This window comes from Bos indicus x Bos taurus, chromosome 8 (assembly GCF_003369695.1).
Source record: "Bos indicus x Bos taurus breed Angus x Brahman F1 hybrid chromosome 8, Bos_hybrid_MaternalHap_v2.0, whole genome shotgun sequence".
Taxonomy (NCBI): Eukaryota; Metazoa; Chordata; class Mammalia; order Artiodactyla; family Bovidae; genus Bos; species Bos indicus x Bos taurus.
In genome coordinates, this window is record NC_040083.1 from 53,030,377 (window position 1) to 53,053,435 (window position 23,059).

The window sequence follows — 23,059 nt, forward strand, 5'->3', positions numbered from 1 at the left end:
AAAGCATCTGTTCTTTGGCACTCAGCCTTCATTATTGTTGAACATTCATATCTCTTCATGACTACTGAAAAAACCATCACTTTGACTACATGGACCTTTGTTGACAAAGTGATGTCTCTGCTTTTTAATACACTGTCTAGGTTTGTCATAGCTTTCCTTCCAAGGAGCAAGCATCTTTTAATTCCATGGCTGCAATCACTGTCTGCAGTGATCTTGGGGATGAAGAAAGTAAAATCTGCCACTGTTTCAATTTTTTCACCATCTGTTTGCCATGAAGTGATGGGACTGGATGCCATGATCTTCGTTTTTTATGTGTTGAGTTTTATTTATTTTTTTAATTATTTTTTTTTATTGAAGGATAATTGCTTTATAGAATTTTGTTGTTTTCTGTCAAACCTCAACATGAATCAGCCATAGGTATAAATATATCAACTCCCTTTTGAACCTCCATCCCATCTCCCTCCCCATCCCACCCCTCTAAGTTGATGCAAAGCCCCTGTTTGAGTTTCCTGAGCCATACAGCAAATTCCCATTGACTGTCTATTTTACATATGGTAATTAAGTTTCCATGTTACTGTTTCCATACATCTCACCCTCTCCTCCCTCTCCTCATGTCCATAAGTCTATTCTCTATATCTGTTTCTCCATTGCTGCCCTGTAAATCAATTCTTCAGTACCATTTTTCTAGATTCCATATATATGCATTAGAATGCGATATTTATCTTTCTCTTTCTGACTTACTTCACTCTGTATAATGGGTTCTAGGTTCATCCACCTCATTAGAACTGACTCAAATGTATTCCTTTTTATGGCTGAGTGGTATTCCATTGTATATATGTACCACACCTTCTTTATCCATTCATCTGTCAATGAACATGTAGGTTACTTCCATGTTCTAGCTATTCTAAATAGTGCTGCAAGGAACAGTGGGATACATGTATCTTTTTCAATTTTGGTTTCCTCAGGATATGTGCCTAGGAGTGGGATTGCTAAGTCATATGGTGGTTTTATTCCCATTATTTAAACAAATCTCCATACCGTCTTCCATAGTGGCTGTATCCATTTACATTGCCACCAACAGTGTAAGAGCATTCCCTTTTCTCTACACCCTCTCCAGCATTTATTGTTTGTAGACTTTTTGATGGTCATGATGACCGGGAGTTGGTGATAGATAGGGGGGCCTGGCGTGCTGCGATTCATGGGGTTGCAAAGAGTGGGGCATGACTGAGCGACTGAACTGAACTGATTCTGACCGGTGTGAGGTGATATCTCATAGTGGTTTAGATTTGCATTTCTCTAATAATGAGCAATGTTCAGCATCTTTTCATGAGTTTGTTAGCCGTCTGTATGTCTTCCTTGGAGAAAAGTCTGTTTAGGTCTTTCTCCCAGTTTTTGATTGGGTTGTTTTTCTGTCATTGAGTTGTATGAGCTGCTTGTATTTTTGGAAATTAATCCTTTGTTAGTTGATTCATTTGCTATCATTTTCTCCCATTCTGAGGGTTGTCTTTTCATCTTGCTTATAGTTTCCTTAGGTGTTCAAAAGCTTTAAAGTTTAACCAGGTCCCATTTATTTACTTTTGCTTTTATTTCCACTACTCTAGGAGGTGGGTCGGAGAGGATCTTTCTTTGATTTATGTCATTGAGTGTTCAGCCTATGTTTTTGCTCTAAGAGTTTTAATGTTTCTGATCTTATGTTTAGGTCTTTAATCCATTTTGAGTTTGTCTCTGTGAATGGTGTTAGGAAGTGTTCTAACTTCATTCTTTTATAGGTAGCTGTCCCGTTTTCCCAACACCATTGATTGAAGAGTCTGTCTTTGCCCCATTGTATATTCTTGCCTCCTTTGTCAAAAATAAGGTACCTATAGGTGCATGGGTTTATTTCTGGGCTTTCTGTCTTGTTCCATTGGTCTGTATTTCTGTTTTTGTGCCAGTACCATACTGTCTTGATGACTGTGCTTGTAGTATAATCTGAAGTCAGGAAGGTTGATTTCCTCCAGCTCCATTCTTCTTTCTTAAGACTGCTTTGGCTATTTGGGGTCTTTTGTGTTTCCATATGAATTGTGAAATTTTTGTTCTAGTTCTGTGAAAAAACGTCATTGGTAGTTTGATGGGGATTGCATTGAATCTGTACATTGCGTTTGGTAGTATAGTCATTTTCACAATATTGATTCTTCCTTCCCAGGAACATGAAATCTCTCTCCATCTGTTTATGTCATCTTTGATTTCTTTCATTAGTGTCTTGTAATTTTCCGTTTACGGTTCTTTTGTCTCCTTAGGTAAGTTTATTCCTAGATATTTAATTCTTTGTGTTGCAGTGGTGAATGGGATTAATTCCTTAATTTCTTTCTGATTTTTCATTGTTAAATATAGAAATGCAAGTGATTTCTGTGTATTGATTTTGTATCCTGTGACTTTGCTAATTTCGCTGATTAGCTCTAGTAATTTTCTGATAACTATCTTTTGGGTTTTTTATGTATAGTATCCGGAGAAGGCAATGGCACCCCACTCCAGCACTCTTGCCTGGAAAATTCCATGGACAGAGGAGCCTGATAGGCTGCAGTCCATGGGGTCGCTAGGAATCGTACATGACTGAGCAACTTCCCTTTCACTTTTCACTTTTATGCATTGGAGAAGGAAATGGCAACCCACTTCAGTATTCTTGCCTGGAGGATCCCAGAGATGGCGGAGCCTGGTGGGCTGCCGTCTGTGGGGTCGCACAGAGTTGGACGCGACTGAAGCGACTTAGCATAGCATGTGTATAGAATCACTAAGCTTCCCTGGTGGCTCAGAGGTTAAAGTGTCTGCCTGCAATGCGGGAGACATGGGTTCGGTCCCTGGGTTGGGAAGATACCCTGGAGAAGGAAATGGCAACGCACTTCAGTATTCTTGCCTGGAGAATCCCATGGACGGAGGAGCCTGGTGGGCTACAGTCCATGGGGTCGCTAAGAGTCAGACACGACTGAGCGACTTCACTCACTCACTCACTCATGTACAGTATCATGTCATCTGCAAACAGTGAGAGCTTTACTTATTCTTTTCCAATCTGGATTCCTTTTATTTCTTTTTCTTTGATTGCTATAGCTAGGACTTCCAGAACTATGTTGAATAATAGTGGTGAAAGTGGAAACCTTGTCTTGTTCTTGATCTTAGGGGGAGTGCTTTCAGTTTTCACCATTGAGAATGATGTTTGCTGTAGGCTTATCATATATGGCCTTTACTATGTTGAGGCAGGTTCCTTCTATGCCCATTTTTTGAAGAGTTTTCATCATAAATGGGTGCTGAATTTTGTCAAAGACTTTTTCGGCATCTATTATGATCATATGGTTTTTATCTTTCAATTTGTTAATAATGGTGTATCACATTGATTGATTTGCATATAAGGGAGAATCCTTGCATTCCTGGAATAAACCCAACTTGATCATGGTGTATGAGGTTTTTAATGTGTTGCTGAATTCTGTTTGCTAAGATTTTGTTGAGGATTTTTGCATCTATGTTCGTCAGTGATATTGGCCTATAGTTTTCTTTTTTGTGTGCTGTCTTTGATTTTGGTATCAGGGTGATGGTGGCCTCATAGAATCAATTTGGAAGTGTTCTTCCTCTGCAATTTTTTGAAAGAATTTTAGAAGGATAGGCATTAGCTCTTCTCTAAATGTTTGATGAAATTTTCCTGTGAAGCCATCTGGTCCTGGGCTTTTGTTTTTTGGGAGATTTTTGATCACAACTTCAACTTTAGTGCTTGTAATTGGGTTGTTAATAATTTGTATTTCTTTCTGCTTCAGTCTTGGAAGATTGAACTTTTCTTAGAATCTGTGTGTTTGTTCCAGGTTATCCATTTTATTGCCATATAGTTGTTCATAATAGTCTCTTATAGTTCTTTGTAATTCTGCGTTGTCTGTTGTAACCCTCTCTGTTTTCATTTCTTATTTTGTTGATTTGATTCTTCTGTCTTTTTTTTGTACTGAGTCTGGCTAAAGGTTTGTGAATTTTATCTTCTCAAAGAACCAACTTTTAGTTTTATTAACCTTTACTGTTTCTTTCATTTCTTTTTTATTTATTTTTGGTTGGATCTTTATGATTTCTTTCCTTCTACTAATTTTTGGGGTTTTTTTGTTCTTTTTCCAGCTTTTTAGGTGTAAAGTTAGGTTGTCTATTTGATGGTTTTTTTTTTTGTTTCTTGAGGTAGGATTGTATTGCTATAAACTTCCGTCTTAGAAAACCTTTTGCTGCATCCCATAGGTTTTGAGTTGTTGTGTTTTCATTGTAATTTGTTTCTAGAAATTTTTTGATTTCCCTTTTGATTTCTTCAGTAACCTGTTGGTTATTTAGAAACGTGTTGTTTAATCTCCATGTGTTTGTGTTTCTTACAGTTTTTTTTCTTGTAATTGATATCTAATCTCAAAGTGTTGTGGTCAGAGAAAATGCTTGATACAGTTTCAGTTTTCTTAAGTTTACTGAAGTTTGATTTGTAACCCAGGATGTGGTCTATCGTGAAGAATGTTCCATGTGCACTTGAGAAGGTGTGACGTGAAGTTGCTGAGTCGTGTCCGACTCTTTGTGACCCCATGGACTGTAACCCACCAGGCTCCTCTGTCCGTGGGATTTTCCAGGCAATAATACTGGCGTGGATTGCCATGTCCTTCTCCAAGGGATCTTCCCAACCCAGGGATTGAACCCGGGTCTCCCGCATCGTAGACAGACACTTTACCATCTGAGCCACCAAGGAAGTCAATCTTGAGAAGGTGTATTCTTCTGCATTTGGATGGAATGTCCTGAAGATACCAATCAGATCCATTTCATCTAATGTATCATTTAAGACTTGTGTTTCCTTATTAATTTTCTGTTTTGATGATCTGTCCATTGGTGTGAGTGAGGTGTTAAAGTCTCCTACTATTACTGTGTTACTGTCAATTTCTCCTTTTATGTCTGTTAGTGTTTGTCTTGGAGAAGGCAGTGGCACCCCACTCCAGTACTCTTGCATGGAAAATCCCATGAATGGAGGAGCCTGGTAGGCTACAGTCCATGGAGTCGCTAAGAGTCGGGCATGACTAGTGACTTCCCTTTCACTTTTCACTTTCATGCATTGGAGGAGAAAATGGCAACCCACTCCCGTGTTCTTGCCTGGTGAATCCCAGGGATGGGGGAGCCTCTTGGGCTGCTGTCTATGGGGTCGCACAGAGTCGGACACGACTGAGGCGACTTAGCAGCAGCAGCAGCAGCAGTGTTTATCTTATGTATTGAGGTGCTCCTATGTTGGTGCATAGATATTTACAGTTGTTATGTCTTCCTCTTGGATTGATCCCTTGATCATTACGTAGTGTCCTTCCTTATCTCTTGTAATCTTCTTTATTTTAAGGTCTATTTTGTCTGATATGAGGATTGCTACTCCAGCCTTTCTTTTGCTTCCCATTTGCATGGAGTGTATTTTTCCATCCTCTCACTTTCCATCTGTATGTGTCTTTAGGTCTGAAGTGGGTTTCTTGTAGACAGCATATATGTGGGTTTTGTTTTTGTTTCCATTCAGCCAGTCTGTGTCTTTGGGTTGGAGTACTTAATCCATTTACATTTAAAGTAATTATTATGTATATATTCCTGTTGCCATTTTCTTAATTGTTTCGGGTTGATTTTGTACATCTTTTTCTTTTCTTGTATTTCTTGACCATAAGTCCCTTTAACATTTATTGTAAAGCTGGTTTGGTGGTACTAAATTCTCTTAAATTTTGCTTGTCTGAAAGCTTTTTATTTCTCTATCAATTTTGAATGAGATCTTTGCTGGGTAATCTTGGTTGTAGATTTTCCCTTTCAGTACTTTAAATATATCCTGCTATTTCCTTTTGGCCTGCAGAGTTTCTGCTGAAAGATCAGCTGTTAAGCATATGGGGTTTCCCTTGTATGTTACTTGTTGCTTCTCCTTTGCTGTTTTTAATATTCTTTCTTTGTGTTTAGTCTTTGTTCGTTTGATTAGTATGTGTGTTGGCATGTTTCTCCTTAGGTTATCCTGTATGGGACTCTTTGTGCCTCTAGGACTTAATTGACTATTCCTTTTCCATGTTGGGGAAATTTTCAACTATAATCTCTTCAAAAATTTTCTCATACCCTTTCTTTTTCTCTTCTTTTTCTGGGACCCCTATAATTTGAATGTTGGTGCATTTTATATTGTCCCAGATGTCTCTGATGCTATCCTCAGTTCTTTTCATTCTTTTTCCTTTATTCTGCTCTTCAGAAGTTATTTCCACTGTTTTATCTTCCAATTCACTGATTCGTTCTTCTGCTTTAAATATTCTGCTCTTGATTCCTTACAGAGTATTTTAAACTTAAGTAATTCTGTTTTTTGTCTCTATGTTTAGTCTTCAGTTCTTCTCGGTCTTTGTTAGTTGATTCTTGCATTTTCTCCATTTTGTTTTCAAGGTTTATGATAATCTTTACTATCATTATTCTGAATTCTTTTTCAGGTGTTTGCCTGTTTTCTCTTCATTTATTTGGACTTCTGTGTTTCTAGTTTGTTCCTTCATTTGTGTTATTTTTTTAACTTTGTGTTTGAGGTCTCCTTTTCCCAGGCTTCATGGTTGAATTCTTTTCTTCTTTTTGATTTCTGCCCTCCTAAGGTTGGTGCAGTGGTTTGTGTAAGCTTCCTATAGGCTGAAATTTGTGCTGAGTGTTTCTTTTCCCTCTAATGGGCAAGGCTGAGTGAGGTGGTAATCCTGTTTGCTGATGATTGGTTTTGTATTTTTGTTTTTTGTTGTTGTTTAGATGAGGTGTACTGCACAGGGTACTACCTGGTAATGCCAGGTCTTGTATTCAAGTGGTTTCCTTTGTGTGAGTTCTCACTATTTGATACTCCCTAGGGTTAGTCTCTGATAGTCTAGGGTCTTGGAGTTATTGCTCCCACTCCAAAGGCTCAGGGCTTGATATATTCTCCACGGCATGCAGAGTACCTGTTCTTGGAGATGAAGACAAGAATGGGAAGGAGATTTTCCATGTGAATGTGTTACCTGGGCCACTCATCAGCCTTGCTCTGGTCCATCTTCTGCTCTTGCTGTCCCAGTAAACAGTTCTTCTGCGGAGGCCAAATTTCAAATGCAAATCCAGTCACAGACACCTGCTGTGCACTCTCCGTCTTCTTTCCTGTGAAGCCCAAGCATCCCATCCACCACCTATTACTCTGGTCCCCATTCCCGGCCTCCTCTCTCTTGGAAGCTATACCTCCCCTCTCCACATGTTGAGTTTTAAGCCGGCTTTTCACTCTCCTCTTTCACCTTCATCAGGAGTCTCTTTAGTTCCTCTTTGCTTTCTGCCATTAGGGTGGTATCATCTGCATATCAGAGGAAATTTGATATGTCTGCCAGCAATCTTGATGCCTGCTTGTGATTCATCCAACCCAGCATTTCACATGATGTACTCTACATAGAAGTTAAATAAGCAGGGGGCAGTATAAAATCATGATGTACTTCTTTCCCAATTTTGGACCAGTCTGTTGCTCCATTTTCAGTTGTAATTGTTGCTTTTTTAACCTACATACAGATTGCCCAGGAATCAGGTAAGGTGGTATGGTATTCCCATCTCTTTAAGAATTTTCCGTATTTCATTGTGATCCACACAAAGGCTTTTGTGTAGTCAATGAAGCAGAAATAGATGTTTTTCTGAGAATTATCTTGCTTTTTCTATGAACCAACAGATGTTGACAATTTGATCTCTGGTTCCTATGCCTTTTCTAAATCCAGCTTGAACATCTCGGTTCACGTATTGTTGAAGCCTAGATTGGAGAATTTTTATGCATTACTTTGCTAGCATGTGAAATAAGGGCAATTGTGTGGTAGTTTGAACATTGTTTGGCAGTGCTTTCTTTGGGATTGGAATGAAAACTGACCTTTTGCAATCCTGTGTCTGCTGCTGAGTTTTCCAAATTTGCTGGCATATTGAGTGCAGCCCTTTAACAGCATCATCTTATAGGATCTGAAATAGGTCAGCTGGAATTCTATCACCTCCACTAACTTTGTTTGTGGTGATTCTTCCTAATGCTCACTTGACTTTACACTCCAGGATGTCTGCCTCTAGGTGAGGGATCACACTGTCATGGTTATTTGGATCATTAAGTTCTTTTTTGTATAATTCTTCTATGTATTTTTGCCACCCCTTCTTAATACCTTCTGCTTCTGTTAGTTTCATAGCATTTCCATCCTTTATTGTGCCCATCTTTGCGTGAAAAGTTCCCTTGGTATCTCTAATTTTCTTGAAGAGATCTCTAGTCTTCCCATTCTGTTGTTTTCCTCTATTTCTTTGCATTGATCCCTCAGGAAGGCTGTCTTATCTCTCCTTGCTATTCTCTGGAACTCTGCATTCAAATGGGTATATCTTTTCTCCTTTGCCATTTGCCTCTCCTGTTTTCTCAGGTATTTGTAAGGCCTCCTCAGACAGCCATTTTGCATTTTTACATTTCTTTTTCTTGGGGATGGTTTTAATCACTGCCTCCTGCAGAGTGTTATGAACCTCCATTCATAGGTTTTTACTCTATCAGATCTAATCCCTTTAATCTATTTCTCACTTTCACTGTATGATCATAAGGCATTTGATTTAAGTCATACCTGAATGAGCTAGTGGTTTTCCTTACTTTCTTCAATTTAAGTGTGAATTTTCAATAAGGCACTCATGATCTGAGCCATAGTCAGCTCCTGGTCTTGTTTTAGCTGACTCGAAAGAGCTTCTGCATCTTCAGCTGCAAGCAATATAATCAACCTGATTTTGAAATTGACCATCTGGTAGTGTCCATGTGTAGAGTCGTCTCTTGCTTTGTTGGTAAAGAATGTTTTCTTTGACCAGCATGTTCTCTTTGTACTCCATGGTCAAACTTGCTTGTTACTGCAGGTATCTCTTGACTTCCTCCTTTTGCGTTCCATTCGTCTGTGATGAAAGGGACATCTTTTTGGCGTATTACTTCTAGAAGGTCTTGTAGATCTTGATAGAACCATTCAAATTCACTTTCTTCAGTGTTAGTGGTTGGGGCATAGACTTGGATTACTGTGATATTGAATGGTTTGCTTTGCAAACAAACCAAGATCATTCCCAAGTACTGCATTTCAGACTCTTGTTGCCTTTGAGGGCTACTGCATTCCTTCTAAGGGATTCTTGCCCACAGTAGTTGATATAATGGTTATCTGAATTAAATTCTCTCATTTTGGTCTATTTTAGTTGACTGGTTCCTAAAATGTCAATGTTCAGTCATCTCCTGTTTGACCACTCCTCTCCTGAGGAGGAGATATTTCTCCAGATTTTACTGTTAGAACTTGGTCAAATTCCTGTAGGTATATATCAAATTATTTGGGGCCTCCCAATGGCTGGCTCCCTCTAGAGTTTTTAACTCTCAGTTATCTACACTAACATCTCCAGCAGTTCATCAGTTACAATTTAGATTTTCCAGCCTTGGTTCTGGTGTCCATGGTGTCCTCCTTTTGCAGGTCTCTGCTCTGGTAAGTCGTGACTGTCTGTCTGTCTGTCCAGTCTTAGGGGCAGCAGTTTACCCTGTGTCCTCCCCTCTTGCATATCCAAGAAGACTTTTTGGTTTTTCAGTTCTTCAGCTTTTTACTTGTTAGTATGGAGTGGCAACTTAAAACTCCTTTCATAGGGAACCAGAAACCCCAAACCCTTCAAAACTTCTTAATCTAGAAATTAAAATGTGAATAGAATTCTTTGTGAATTAATCTATGTCAGTTTAGATCAAATACCTGTGTATTTTCTTTGTTGTGCATGAAACAGAGTAGCAAGAAATGCAGAGTGAAATTTTTTTATTTTACTATTTTTAATTTGAAAAATACTTTAAGATTACATTGATTGCTAATTTTTTTCCTGTCTTTTTTTCATGCAGATTTGAAACCAAAATAGATTCATTTCATGTTACTGGCTTACCAGATAACTCAACAAAACCCCGCCTCCTGTCTTCATTAGATGATGCTGCATCACTCTTGAAAATTATGTTTGAGATAAATCCTTTAGATGAAACTGTTGCTCAGAGGTGCATCATAGAAGCTGAACCTTTAGAAATGTTATATGATGCAGTAAGCATTTTTTGCAATTCCTAAGTTTTAATATATTTCTATTTGCCTTGAGTTTGTCCTCATGTTATTTATACTTATTTTAACAGAGAACAGTGAATAGTATAGTAGAATTCTTCAGACCTCCAAAAGAGGTAAATCTAGCACAGCTGACTTCAGTAACTTTGACAAAACTTGAAGAATTTCGTGATAAGACAGCAACAGGTAAATGCCAGTATTATTGTTGGTTTATCATTTAACACAGTTTGAGTCATGTTATACTGATTTTAGTATTCTTTGAGTTTATATTTGTAGACTAGATACAGTTTTAATTGAAACTTAGTGTGGTGCTTTTATATATTTAAATTCAAATATAATGATAATTATGTCTTACACTTAGCAAAGTCTGACCTTTGAACCACATTCATGTTAATTGCAAAATTTTGTTAGGATTTTTGAAATTCTGTTTATGACAGAAACTGGCCTGTATTTTCCTTTCTTGTAATGACTTCCAGATTTTAGTCTATTGGTCTCAGAACCTAGAAGTTCCACCCTTTTTTATTATCTTGGAGAGTTTGTATAAGATTGGGTCTCATTTCTTTTTTCAGTCTTTGGGCTAGGAGATGTCTTTGGGAACAATTTTAAACTAGAGGTTCATTTTTTTTTTAAATATAGATGACTATAGAGATGATCTCTGTGGTTTTTAATGGTTTGTAATTTGTTGAGACTTGCTTTCTGGCTCAACATACGGTAATTTAAAAAATGTTCCATATATGTTTGAAAAGTATGTACTTCATGTCTTCTGTACCCTTAGTAGATTTTTTTCCCCCTTTTTACCATATTCTAACAGTTATTTAGAGAAGTACATGAAAAACACCTCACTGTCAGTTGATTTGTAAATTTCATGTGGATCTGTAATTTTCTGCTTTATAGATTTTGTTGCTAATTAGGTACATATAGAGATAATTTTTTCCTGTGAACCAAATCTTTTATCTGTATGAAATTTTCAATATTTTTAGTAATGCTTTAATTTTTCAATGTTCTTTTTGTTCTGATTTTAATATATATATTTTAGGTTTCCTTTGGTTGTAATTTGGCTGCTACATGTTTTTTTTCTTCTTCTATATTCTTTTCCCGTCTATCTTTAGTTCTAGATGTGTCATTTCAACAACATATATGAGGTGTTTTTCAAGCTGTGATATTCAGTCTTTTCTGTTTCTTGGCTGTTTTTTGCCTGTCTTTGGATAAATTACAGCATTGTTTCCTCAGCTTCCACCTTTGTACCATTTGAAACTTAAACATTCTCTCTTCACCCCCTTTTCCTTCTGCCCTCAGTGTTTTCCACCATCGTGGTCTTTTCCAATCAGCTGGCTCTTTCTATCAGGTGGCCAAAGTATTGGAGGTTCAACTTTAGCAGCAGTCCTTCCAGTGAATATTCAGGGTTGATTTCCTTTAGGATTGACTGGTTTGATCTCCTTGCTGTCCATGGGACTCTCAGGAGTCTTCTGCAGCACCAAGTTTTTCTCAGAGACCTTCTTTGCATTCTCTTACGGATAGGTTTTAGGGAGAGGGAGATTTAACTTCTGTATGGCTCTTAATTTTAGTATGTATGTTTTAGATCCCAGATTTATGAGAACTCCTGCTGGAATCTTATTTTTTTTGTCATCTGTTCCCTATGCTCTATGAGACTATGGAAAGGAGTTCCAAAGTTTACCAAGTGCAGAACATGGTCTCAGGATAAAATTTTTTTGGTTCCCTTTGAAATCTTTTGGCTAACTCTTTCAGTTTGATTTTCCACTTGATAGATGCTTACTCTCTTGCCTCCTCTTAATGTTTCATTTGCATTGCTGTTTGTTTTGCTCTATGTCCCACAATTTTTATTGCTTTATGTGGAAGAAAAAGTTTGGCTATCTACTTATTGATGTTACCAGGATTTAAACTCTAGTTAAATGTTTTAATATAAGTTGAAAACATTATTTTAGTTAAAATTCATTGGGATAGATTCATCTGTTTTTACAGAAAGCTCTGGTGGCTTATTTTGGTTTACATATGGTTTTATTGAAGACAATTTAGTAATTGAAAATTTTTCATTGTCTCAAGTAATATAAAGGTTGAGTTCATTGTTTGGTATAGCAGATGTAGCTGTGTTAATTTCAAAAATTGGGGAGAATTATAGAGATTCTAATATCACAGATATGAATAACTATTTCATGGAACTTAATTTTTTTAGATGTGTATCTTCCAAGTTTTACCCAATTGAGTTCATGGATCAAAAATTCTTTTTGATTGTTACAGTTTTATACTTGGCTAATATTTAATGAGGAGCATACACATTGACTTTATATTGAAAATATCTTGCTGAAGGTTATTTAAAAATTAATACTAACTTCACATTATTTTAAAATTGTGTTATTAATTCATGTGTTTAGTGATTCTCTGTTTCTTGATTAATTTGTGAACATTATTCATTGTAAAGATTTAAATTTTCTGCAGGTCTGGTATATATTATTGAAACACAGAAAGTTCTTGATCTCAAAATTAACTTGAATGCTTCATATATCATTATCCCACAAGATGGTATCTTTAGCCCTACATCAAATCTCCTTCTTTTGGATCTTGGACATCTAAAGGTATATACTACTATTAAGTATTTTATATGTCATTTATGATATTACTTTGTTTAAGATGTCTTTTGGTTTATAGATGTTTGATTTGATAAATTAATTTTTAGCTTAGTAGCAGAAACTAAGATTTGAGAAAGCCTCCCTTTGTAACGAATAAAGTGGTTTCATTTAGTTAGGTAGTTTTCTACATTTCTTACATGAAAATGACCGATTGAACACTGAAGGTCAGAGGCAAACCTAAGAATTATATTTGTAAAGTTTGAGAGTAGTGCTTGAGGAGTTTATTTCCTTTTCAATTTAAATTTATTGCTTGATCAATTAAAATGTATAGAGTAGGAGGAAGTTCTAGAAGTCATCAAATGTATTTTCACCCTTCTGAAATTTTTTGTGTATATACTATAAATATTGACATTTTAGTATTTCTATTAAATAATCCTAAAATTGAGAGGTGGTCTTCTTTCATTTCCCTTCCTGTTCAGTTATGTATGTTTTTCCATCAGTTTTGAGTAGAGAATACTTTTTTCTGTGTTTCTGGTTCTATGCCGTTCAATATGGTACCCACTTTTATTTATTTAAATTGATTAAAGTTTTTTTTAAATTCGGTTCTTAGTTATACTTTAGCTACATTCCAGCATTTAATAGTCACAAATGGCTTATGGCTACTGTATTAAAACAGGTGGAGAGCATTTTTATCATCATAGGAAGCTCAGTTGGAAAGGAGTACTCCGTATCATTAAATGTAGAGGACTAGCTAACAGTTTAAGACCCAAGAGGGATAGATATGGAATGCTCTTTCTGGCTACCTAATAAATTTGTGTCTTTCCTTGGTATTGACATTCTCCTTTATGTATTTTTTTACTCCTCGGTTAGTAATTATGTAGACAGTGCTGGATTTACATTCATAATAAAATTTTATACAGCTAATAATTCATATTTGAACTTGTTTATGGATTTGGTTCATGGGCAGTGTGGTATAGTGTAAATAGCCAGTGAAAAGCTATAGTGGTCAAAAGTAATAGTATATCTTTAGTTTTATGACCTTAGGCAATTTGCATAACATTTTGCCTAAAATTTGTTACTTTCAAACACATAGTCAATTTTGACTGTGTACTTCAGATGAACTGTAAAATAAAGGGGAGAATTTTATAATACAAAACATATATATGCATATGTGTGTGTGTGTGTGTGTGTGTGAATGAATGGGTGAACAAAATCTTTATATACTACTGTAAAATGATTTCCAGGATACTTGGGTGAAAAAGTAGCATAAAGAATATAGCATGGAAGAGTTATATAACTATAACTTGCTTGAAAAGTGAAGGTCGCTCAGTTGTGTCCGACTCTTTGTGACCCCATGGACTTTACAGTCCGTGGAATTCTCCAGGCCAAAATGCTGGAGTGGGTAGCCTTTCCCTTCTCCAGGGGATCTTCCCAACCCAGGGATCGAACCCCAGGTCTCCTGCATTGCAGGTGGATTCTTTACTAGCTGAGGCACAAGGGAAGCCAAAGAATAGTGGAGTGGGTAGCCTATCCCTTCTCCAGCAGATCTTCCTGACCCAGGAATTGAACTGGGGTCCCCTGCATTGCAGGTAAATTCTTTACCAACTGAACTATTAGGGAAGCCCATTGGGGTTGCATAAATGGCAGAGATGGAATTAAAATTCAGGTATCAGTTCAGTTCAGTCACTCAGCCATGTCCAGCTCTTTGTGACTCCATGGACTGCAGCATGCCAGGCCTTCCTGTCCATCACCAACTCCCAGAGTTTACTCAAACTCATGTCCATTGAGTTCATGATGCCATCCAACCATCTCATCCTCTGTCGTCCCCTTCTCCTCCCACCCTCAATCTTTCCCAGCATCAGGGTCTTTTCCAGTGAGTCAATTCTTCGCACCAGGTGGCCAAAGTATTGGAGTTTCAGCTTCAGCATTAGTTCAGCATTAGTCCAATGAATATTAGGACTTATTTCCCTTAGGATTGATCTCCTTTCTGTCCAAGGGACTCTCTCTCATGTATGGATGTGAGAGCTGGACTCTAAAGAAAGCTGAGTGCCGAAGAATTGATGCTTTTGAACTGTGGTGTTGGAGAAGACTCTTGAGAGTCTCTTGGACTGCAAGGAGATCCAACCAGTCCATCCTAAAGGAGATCAGTCCTGGGTGTTCATTGGAAGGACTGATGTTTAAGCTGAAACTCCAATTCTTTGGCCACCTGATGCGAAGAGCTGACTCATTATAAAAGACCCTGATGCTGGGAAAGATTGAGGGCAGGAGGAGAAGAGGAGGAGATGGTTGGATGGCATCACCGACTTAATGGACATGGGTTTGGGTGGACTCTGGGAGTTAGTGATGAACAGGGAGGCCTGGTGTGCTGTGGTTCATGGGGTCACAAAGAGTCGTACACGACTGAGCGATTGAACTGAACTGAACTAGGTTGGCCATAACTTTTTTCCCAAGGAGGAAGAATCTTTTAATTTCATGGCTGCAGTCATCATCTGCAGTGATTTTAGAGCCCTAAAAAATAAAGTCAGCCACTGTTTCCCCACCTATTTGCCATGAAGTGATGGGGCCGGATGCCATGATCTTAGTTTTCTGAATGTGGAGCTTTAAGCCAACTTTTTCCCTCTCCTCTTTTACTTTCGTCAAGCGACTTTTTAGTTCCTCTTCACTTTCTGCCATAAGGATGGTATCATCTGCATATCTGAGGTTATTGATATTTCTCCCAGCAATCTTGATTCCAGCTTGTGGTTCATCCAGCAGTGTTTCTCAGTGATATACTCTGCATATAAGTTAAATAAGCAGGGTGACAATATACAGCCTTGACGTACTTCTTTCCCTATTTGGAACCAGTCTGAGGTTCCATGTTCAGTTCTAACTGTTGCTTCCTAACCTGCATACAGATTTCTCAGGGGACAAGTTTGATGGTCTGGTATTCGAATCTCTTTCAGAATTTTCACAGTTTGTTGTGATCCGCATAGTCAAAGGCTTTGGCATAGTCAATAAAGCAGAAATAGATGTTTTTCTGGAACTCTCTTGCTTTTTTGATGCAGGTATCAGGTATACTAATATTTAATCCTGGAATCTCACTTATCATTATAAAGTTATCTAAATGTCTTATCATGCCCTGGAAATATTTTGTAAGATGTATTTGTGTCTTAATATTGTTTTTAATAAAAAGTCTTCTTCAGTTCAGTTCAGTCATTCGATCGTGTCCGAATTACTGCAACCCCATGAATTGCAGCACACCAGGCCTCCCTGTCCATCACCAACTCCCAGAGTTCACTCAAACTCATATCCATTGAGTCGGTGATGCCATGCAGCCATCTCATCCTCTCTCGTCCCCTTCTTCTCCTGCCCGCAATCCCTCCCAGCATCAGAGTCTTTTCCAATGAGTCAACTCTTCACGTGAGGTGGCCAAAGTATTGGTGTTTCAGCTTTAGCATCAGTCCTTCCAAAGACCACCGAGGACTGATCTCCTTTAGAATGGACTGACTGGATCTCCTTGCAGTCCAAGGGACTCTCAAGAGTCTTCTCCAACACCACAGTTCAAAAGCATCAATTCTTCAGCGCTCAGCCTTCTTCACAGTCCAACTCTCACATCCATACATGACCACTGGAAAAACCATAGCCTTGACTAGACGGACCTTTGTTGGCAAAGTAATGTCTCTGCTTTTGAATATGCTATCCAGGTTGGTCATAACTTTCCTTCCAAGGAGTAAGAGTCTTTTAATTTCATGGCTGCAGTCACCATCTGCAGTGAGTTTGGAGCCCCCCAAAATAAAGTCTGACACTGTTTCCACTGTTTCTCCATTTATTTCCCATGAAGTGATGGGACCAGATGCCATGATCTTAGTTTTCTGAATGTTGAGCTTTAAGCCAACTTTTTGACTCTCCTCTTTCACTTTCATCAAGAGGCTTTTGAGTTTCTCTTCACTTTCTGCCATAAGGGTGTTGTCATCTGCATATCTGAGGTTATTGATATTTCTCCCGGCAATCTTGATTCCAGCTTGTGCTTCTTCCAGCCCAGTGTTTCTCATGATGTACTCTACATATAAATTAAAAAAGCAGAGTGACAATATATAGCTTTGAGGTACTTCTTTTCCTATTTGGAACCAGTCTGTTGTTCCATGTTCAGTTCTAGCTGTTGCTTCTTGACCTGCTTACAGGTTTCTCAAGAGGCAGGTCAGGTGGTCTGGTATTCCCATCTCTTGAATTTTCCACAGTTTGTTGTGATCCACACAGTCAAAGGCTTTGGCATAGTCAATAAAGCAGAAGTAGATGTTTTTCTGGAACTCTCTTGCTTTTTCAATGATCTGGCGGATGTTGGCAATTTGATCTCTGGTTCCTCTGCCTTTTCTAAAACCAGCTTGAACATCAGGAAGTTCATGGTTCATGTATTGCTGAAGCCTGGCTTGGAGAATTTTGAGCATTACTTTACTAGTGTGTGAGATGAGTGCAATTGTGTGGTAGTTTGAGCATTCTTTGGCATTGCCTTTCTTTGGGATTGGAATGAAAACTGACCTTTTCCAGTCCTGTGGCCACTGCTGAATTTTCCAAATTTGCTGGCAGATTGAGTGCAGCACTTTCACAGCATCATTTTTCAGGATTTGAAATAGTTCAACTGGAATTCCATCACCTCCACTAGCTTTGTTCTTAGTGATGCTTTCTAAGGCCCACTTGACTTCATATTCCAGGATGTCTGGCTCTAGGTGAGTGATCACAGCATCATGATTATCTTGGTTGTGAAGCTCTTTTTTGTACAGTTCTTCTGTGTATCCTTGCCACCTCTTCTTAATATCTTCTGCTTCTGTTAGGTCCATACCATTTCTGTCCTTCATTGAACCCATCTTTGCATGAAATGTTCCCTTAGTATCTCTAATTTTCTTGAGGAGATCTCTAGTCTTTCCCATTCTGTTGTTTTCCTCTGTTTCTTTGCACTGATCACTGAGGAAGGCTTTCTTATCTCTCCTTGCTATTCTTTGGAACTCTGCATTCAGATGCTTATATCTTTCCTTTTCTCCTTTGCTTATCGCTTCTCTTCTTTTCACAACTATTTGTAAGGCTTCCCCAGACAGCCATTTTGCCTTTTTGCATTTCTTTTCCATGGGGATGGTCTTGATCCCTGTCTCCTGTACAATGTTACCAGCTTCTGTCCATAGTTCATCAGGCACTCTATCTATCAGATCTAGGCCCTTAAATCTATTTCTCACTTCCACTGTATAATCATAAGGGATTTGATTAAGGTCATACCTGAATGGTCTAGTGGTTTTCCATACGTTTTTCAATTTAAGTCTGAATTTGGCAGTAAGGAGTTCATGGATCTGAGCCACAATCAGTATGTGGTCCGCTTGGAGAAGGGAATGGCAAACTACTTCAGTATTCTTGCCTTGAGAACCCCATGAACCATATGAAAAGGCAAAATGATAAGATATTGAAAGAGGAACTCCCCAGGTCAGTAGGTGCCCAATATGCTACTGGAGATCAGTGGAGATGGAGCCAAAGCAAAAACAATACCCAGCTGTGGATGTGACTGGTGATAGAAATAAGGTCCCATGCTGTAAAGACCAATATTGCATAGGAACCTGGGATGTTAGGTTCATGAATCAAGGCAAATTGGAAGTGATAAAACAGGAGATGGCAAGAGTGAACGTCGACATTCTAGGAATCAGCAAACTAAAATGGACTGGAATGGGTGAATTTAACTCAGATGACCATTATATCTACTACTGTGGGCAGGAATCCCTTATAAGAAATGGAGTAGCCATCGTGGTCAACGAAAGAGTCTGAAATGCAGTACTTGGATGCAATCTCAAAAACGACAGAATGATCTCTCTTCGTCTCTAAGGCAAACCATTCAATATCACAGTAATCCAAGTCTATGCCCCAACCAGTAACGCTGAAGAAGTTGAAGTTAAAAGGTTCTGTGAAGACCTACAAGACTTTTTAGAACTAACACCCCAAAAAGATGTCCTTTTCATTATAGGGGACTGGAATGCAAAAGTAGGAAGACAAGAAACACCTGGGGTAACAGGCAAAAGTCTTCTTAGCAGATTAAAAAAAATTTACATGTATTATTTACCAGAACTGGCTTTGTTTTCCCTTTTTAATATAAATGATTAGGAAATACAACTTATTATGTAAAAACTTTATACTTTGCCTTCTCATTATATATTTCATGGATAAAGGTGTTTTTAATTGTCTTACAATGTATGTCAGCTTGTGAGTTTATCTTTTCCTGTTAAGTTTTTATAGTATAGTCTAAAACATAAAAACTTTATATTTTCATTTGACGTAATTTGCATAGTCTAAACTGTTAAAATTAACTTAAAGGTGACAAGTAAAATTCGTTCAGAATTACCAGATTTAAAACAAGGTGGAGCCAATCGTGAAGAGATAATGCATAGAGCTTATGATTCCTTTGATATTCAGCTTACAAGCATACAGCTGCTTTTCAGCAGAGTTGGTAAGTACACAAGGCATTATTTGTTGATTCATTTTGCTGAAGTGATTAATTGGGATTTTGGACAATTTCTCTGAAGACTTTGGTACAGGATATGTTAGACATTTTGTATTTTTGAATTAAAAGTGATAGATTTTTCCCAGGAGTGGTATCTCAAGTAGGAGAAATTTTACTATTCAAGGGACATTGTCAATGTCTGGAGACATTTTTTGTTGTGAGAAGCAGGGGGTTTGGGCCGTACTGCTATCTGGTCCTTCCCTGGTGGCTCAGACAGTTAAGAAATCAGGTTCAGTCTCTTGGTCAGGAAGATCCCCCTGCAGGAGGCAATGGCAACCCACACCAGTATTTGCCTGGAGAATTCCATGGACAGAGGAGCCTGGCAGGCTGCAGTCCATGGGGTCACAAAGAGTCGGACACAACTGAGTAACTAACACTTTCACTTTCCTGTTAAAATATAGTCTGAAGCAGAAGAAGAAAACTGAGGAGGGAAAAGAATTTACCTACTAATTATGTATACTTGAGAATATGGCATTGAGATTATCTAGATGTAGGAAGATTTCCTCATATCATGTATTGTATAAAGTAGTAATGGTAATTTTAGGTTCAAAATTTTGCTTTCTTTAAACATGTACTGTTTTCTGCAATTAGGTGATAATTGGAAAGAAGCACGAAAACTCAATGTGTCTGCACAGCATATCTTGGTACCTATGCACTTCAATGTGGAGCTCTCTAAGGCCATGGTTTTCATGGATATAAGTATGCCCAAGTATGTATTATCTGTTTCATGTGTTCATAAATTTTCTTATGTAGCTAAGAAATACCATGTTTCATTGATTTTTTTTGTAGTACAATATATATAACATACAATTTACCATTTTAAGTGTATAATTCTGTGGTATTAATAAGTCCATACACACTTTTTCCTGACCACACCACCATCTGTCTCTAGAAGTTTATCAGATTCACAAACTAGAACTCTACCCATTAAACAATAATGCTCCACTTTCTCCTCTTGGAAGTCCATGGCAGTCACCATTTTGTGTTATTTCTCTATGAATTTGACTACTCTAGGTATTTTGTGTAAGTGGAATCATACAATATTTCTCCTTTTGTGCTTGATTTCTCATAGCATAATGTCTCCATGTTGACCCATGTTGTCACATACATCAGAATTTATTTATTTTTTTTTGTATTGGAGTGTACCCAGTTAATAGTGTTTGATAGTTTCAGGTGAATAGCAAAGGGACTCAGCCATACATATACATGAGAATTTCATTTGTTCTTGAAGCTTAATTTCATTGCACATATATGTCATATATTGTTTATCCATTTATATATTGATGAACATTTAATTATGATAATAATGTTGCTGTGGACATTGGTGTACAGATATCTGTTGGCGTCCCTGCTTTAAATTTCTGGGGTTAGGTATCTAGAAGTAGAATCTTGGATTATTCTATTTTTAATTTTTTGAAAAAAGCTCCCCTACTGTTTTCTGTAGCTACTGCAGTATTTTATAATCCCATCAGCAATGTGCAAAGTTTCCAACTTTTCTAACTCTTTGCCAACACTTGTTATTTTCTTTTTTTAAAAAAATAATAATGATTCTAACAGGCGTGAGTAGTATTTAATTATAGTTTTGAATTGCATTTTCCTAATGATAATTGATGTTGAACATATTTTCACATTCTTCTGGCAGTTTACGTGTTTCTTTAGAAAAATGTCTATTCAAGTCTTTTTGTTGTTCATTTGCTAAATCATGCCCAGCTCTTTGTGACCCTATGGACTGTAGCATACCAGGCTTCCCTGTCCTTTACTATCTCTGGTAGTTCGCTCAAACTCATGTCCATTCAGTTGATGTTGCCATCTAAACTTCTCATCTTTGTCACCTCTTTCTTCTTTTGCCTTTGATATTTCCCAGCATTAGGGTCTTTTCCAATGAGTCAACTCTTTGTATCAGTTGGCCAAAGTATTGGAGCTTCAGCATGCATCCATCCAGTAAATATTCAGGGTTAATTTCCTTTAGGATTGACTAATTTGATCTCCTTTTTGTCCAAGGGACTCTCAGTAGTCTTCTCCAACACCACAGTTTGAAAGCATCGGTTCTTTGGCACTCAGCCTTCTATATGGTCCAACTTTCACATCTGTACATGGCTAATGGAAAAACCATAGCTTTGACTGTGTGGACCTTTGTCAGCAAAGTGATGTCTCTACCTTTTAATATGCTGTCTAGATTGTCATTGCTTTTCTTCAAGGAGAAAGCATCATTTAATTCCATGGCTGCAATCCACTGTCCGCAGTGATTTTGGAGATGAAGAAAGTAAAATCCTCCACTGTTTCCATTTTTTCACTATCTATTTGCCATGAAGCTATGGGACCGGATGCCATAATCTTAGTTTTTTGAATGTTGAGTGCTAAGCCAGCCTTTTCACTCTCCTCTTTACCTTTCATCAAGAAGCTCTTTAGTTCCTCTTTGCTTTCTTCCATTAAGGTGGTGTCATCTGCCTATCTGAAGTTATTGATATTTCTCCTGGAAATCTTGATTCCAGCTTGTGATTCATCTAGCCTGGCATTTCACATGATATACTCTGCATATAAGTTAATTAAGCAGGGTGACAGTATACAGCCTTGACATACTCCTTTCCCAATTTTGAGACAGTCCATTTTTCTATGTCTAGAACAATGTAACTATTGTAACTATTGCTTCTTGCCTTGCATACAGGTTTCTTTGGAGGCAGGTAAGGTGATCTGGTATTCCCATCTCTTTCAGAATTTTCCACAGTTTATTGTGATACACGCATTCAAAGGCTTTGACATTGTCAATGAAGCAGATGTTTTTCTGGGATTCTCTTGATTTTTCTGTGATCCAGCAGTTGTTGGCAATTTGATCTCTGGTTTCTCTGCCTTTTCTAAATCCAGCTTGTACCTCTGAAAGTTCTCAGTCCACATACAGTTGAAGCCTAGCTTAAAGGACTTTGAGCATTACCTTCAATTCAAGTCCTTTGTGTGTAGTCTGTCACATAAATTGTGTCCATTTCTTTGCAACCCCATGGATTATAGTCCACCAGACTCCCCTGTCCATGGAATTTTCCAGGCAAAAATACTGGAGTGGGTTACCATTTTCTTCTCCAGGGGATCTTCCCGACCAAGGGATCAAACCTGCATTTCCTGCATCAGCAGATGGATTCTTTACCACACCACCTCACACCTTTTAATTACATTGTTTGTGTTTTTTGTTGTCAAGTTGCAGCAAATTTGTTTTGTTTTGTCCTTAATACTTTCTGGGATATTAACTCTCTGTTAGATAAATGAGTTGCAAATATTTTCTTTTGTTTCTGTATTGTCTTATAATCTTTTAATATGTCCTTTGATGCACTAATGCTTTAAAGTATGATTAAATTTAATTTATCTTTGTTGCTTGTGCTTTTGTGTCAAATGAGAAATTAGTAAATCCAGTGTCCTGAAGTTTTTCCTATATATTTTTTCAAAGAATTTTATACTTTAACTCTTAGGAAATCTTTTTGAGTTAATTTTTGGATATGGTATAAGGTAATCAATCATTTTTATTCTTTTGCATGTGGGTATGCAGTTTTTCAGCACCATTTGTTGAAAAGACTATTCTTTCTCTGTTGAGTAGTCTTGATAAACCCTGTTGAAAATCATTTGCCCATATATGTGAGGGTTTATTTCTGGGCTTTCTGTTCTGTTCCTTTGGTCTCTGTGTCTGTCTTTATGCTAGTAACACACTGTTTTGATTACTGTAGCTTTGTAATAATGAAATCAGGAAGCGTGAATCATCCAATGTTAATCTTTTTCTACATTGATTTGGTGACTTGGAGTCTGTTGAGATTCTACATGAATTTTAAGATGAATATTTCTATTTTTACAACAGATGTCATTGAGATTTTGAATCTGCAGGTGTTTTTAGTTGTGACATGTTAACATTGTCTTCCAATCTA

At 37.6% G+C, this 23,059-nt stretch overlaps 1 protein-coding gene across 3 annotated transcripts in view; it reads left to right on the plus strand.

The window, feature by feature from the left end:
- VPS13A (vacuolar protein sorting 13 homolog A) overlaps window positions 1-23,059 on the plus strand; it is a 276,459-nt gene that overhangs the window by 74,633 nt on the left and 178,767 nt on the right. For all 3 annotated transcript variants that reach the window (XM_027549517.1, XM_027549516.1, XM_027549515.1), the window contains exons 18-22: window positions 9,857-10,046; window positions 10,133-10,247; window positions 12,516-12,652; window positions 18,971-19,103; window positions 19,749-19,866. In XM_027549517.1, the coding sequence (XP_027405318.1) occupies window positions 9,857-10,046; window positions 10,133-10,247; window positions 12,516-12,652; window positions 18,971-19,103; window positions 19,749-19,866 (693 nt within the window). The remainder of the gene's footprint in view (window positions 1-9,856; window positions 10,047-10,132; window positions 10,248-12,515; window positions 12,653-18,970; window positions 19,104-19,748; window positions 19,867-23,059) is intronic.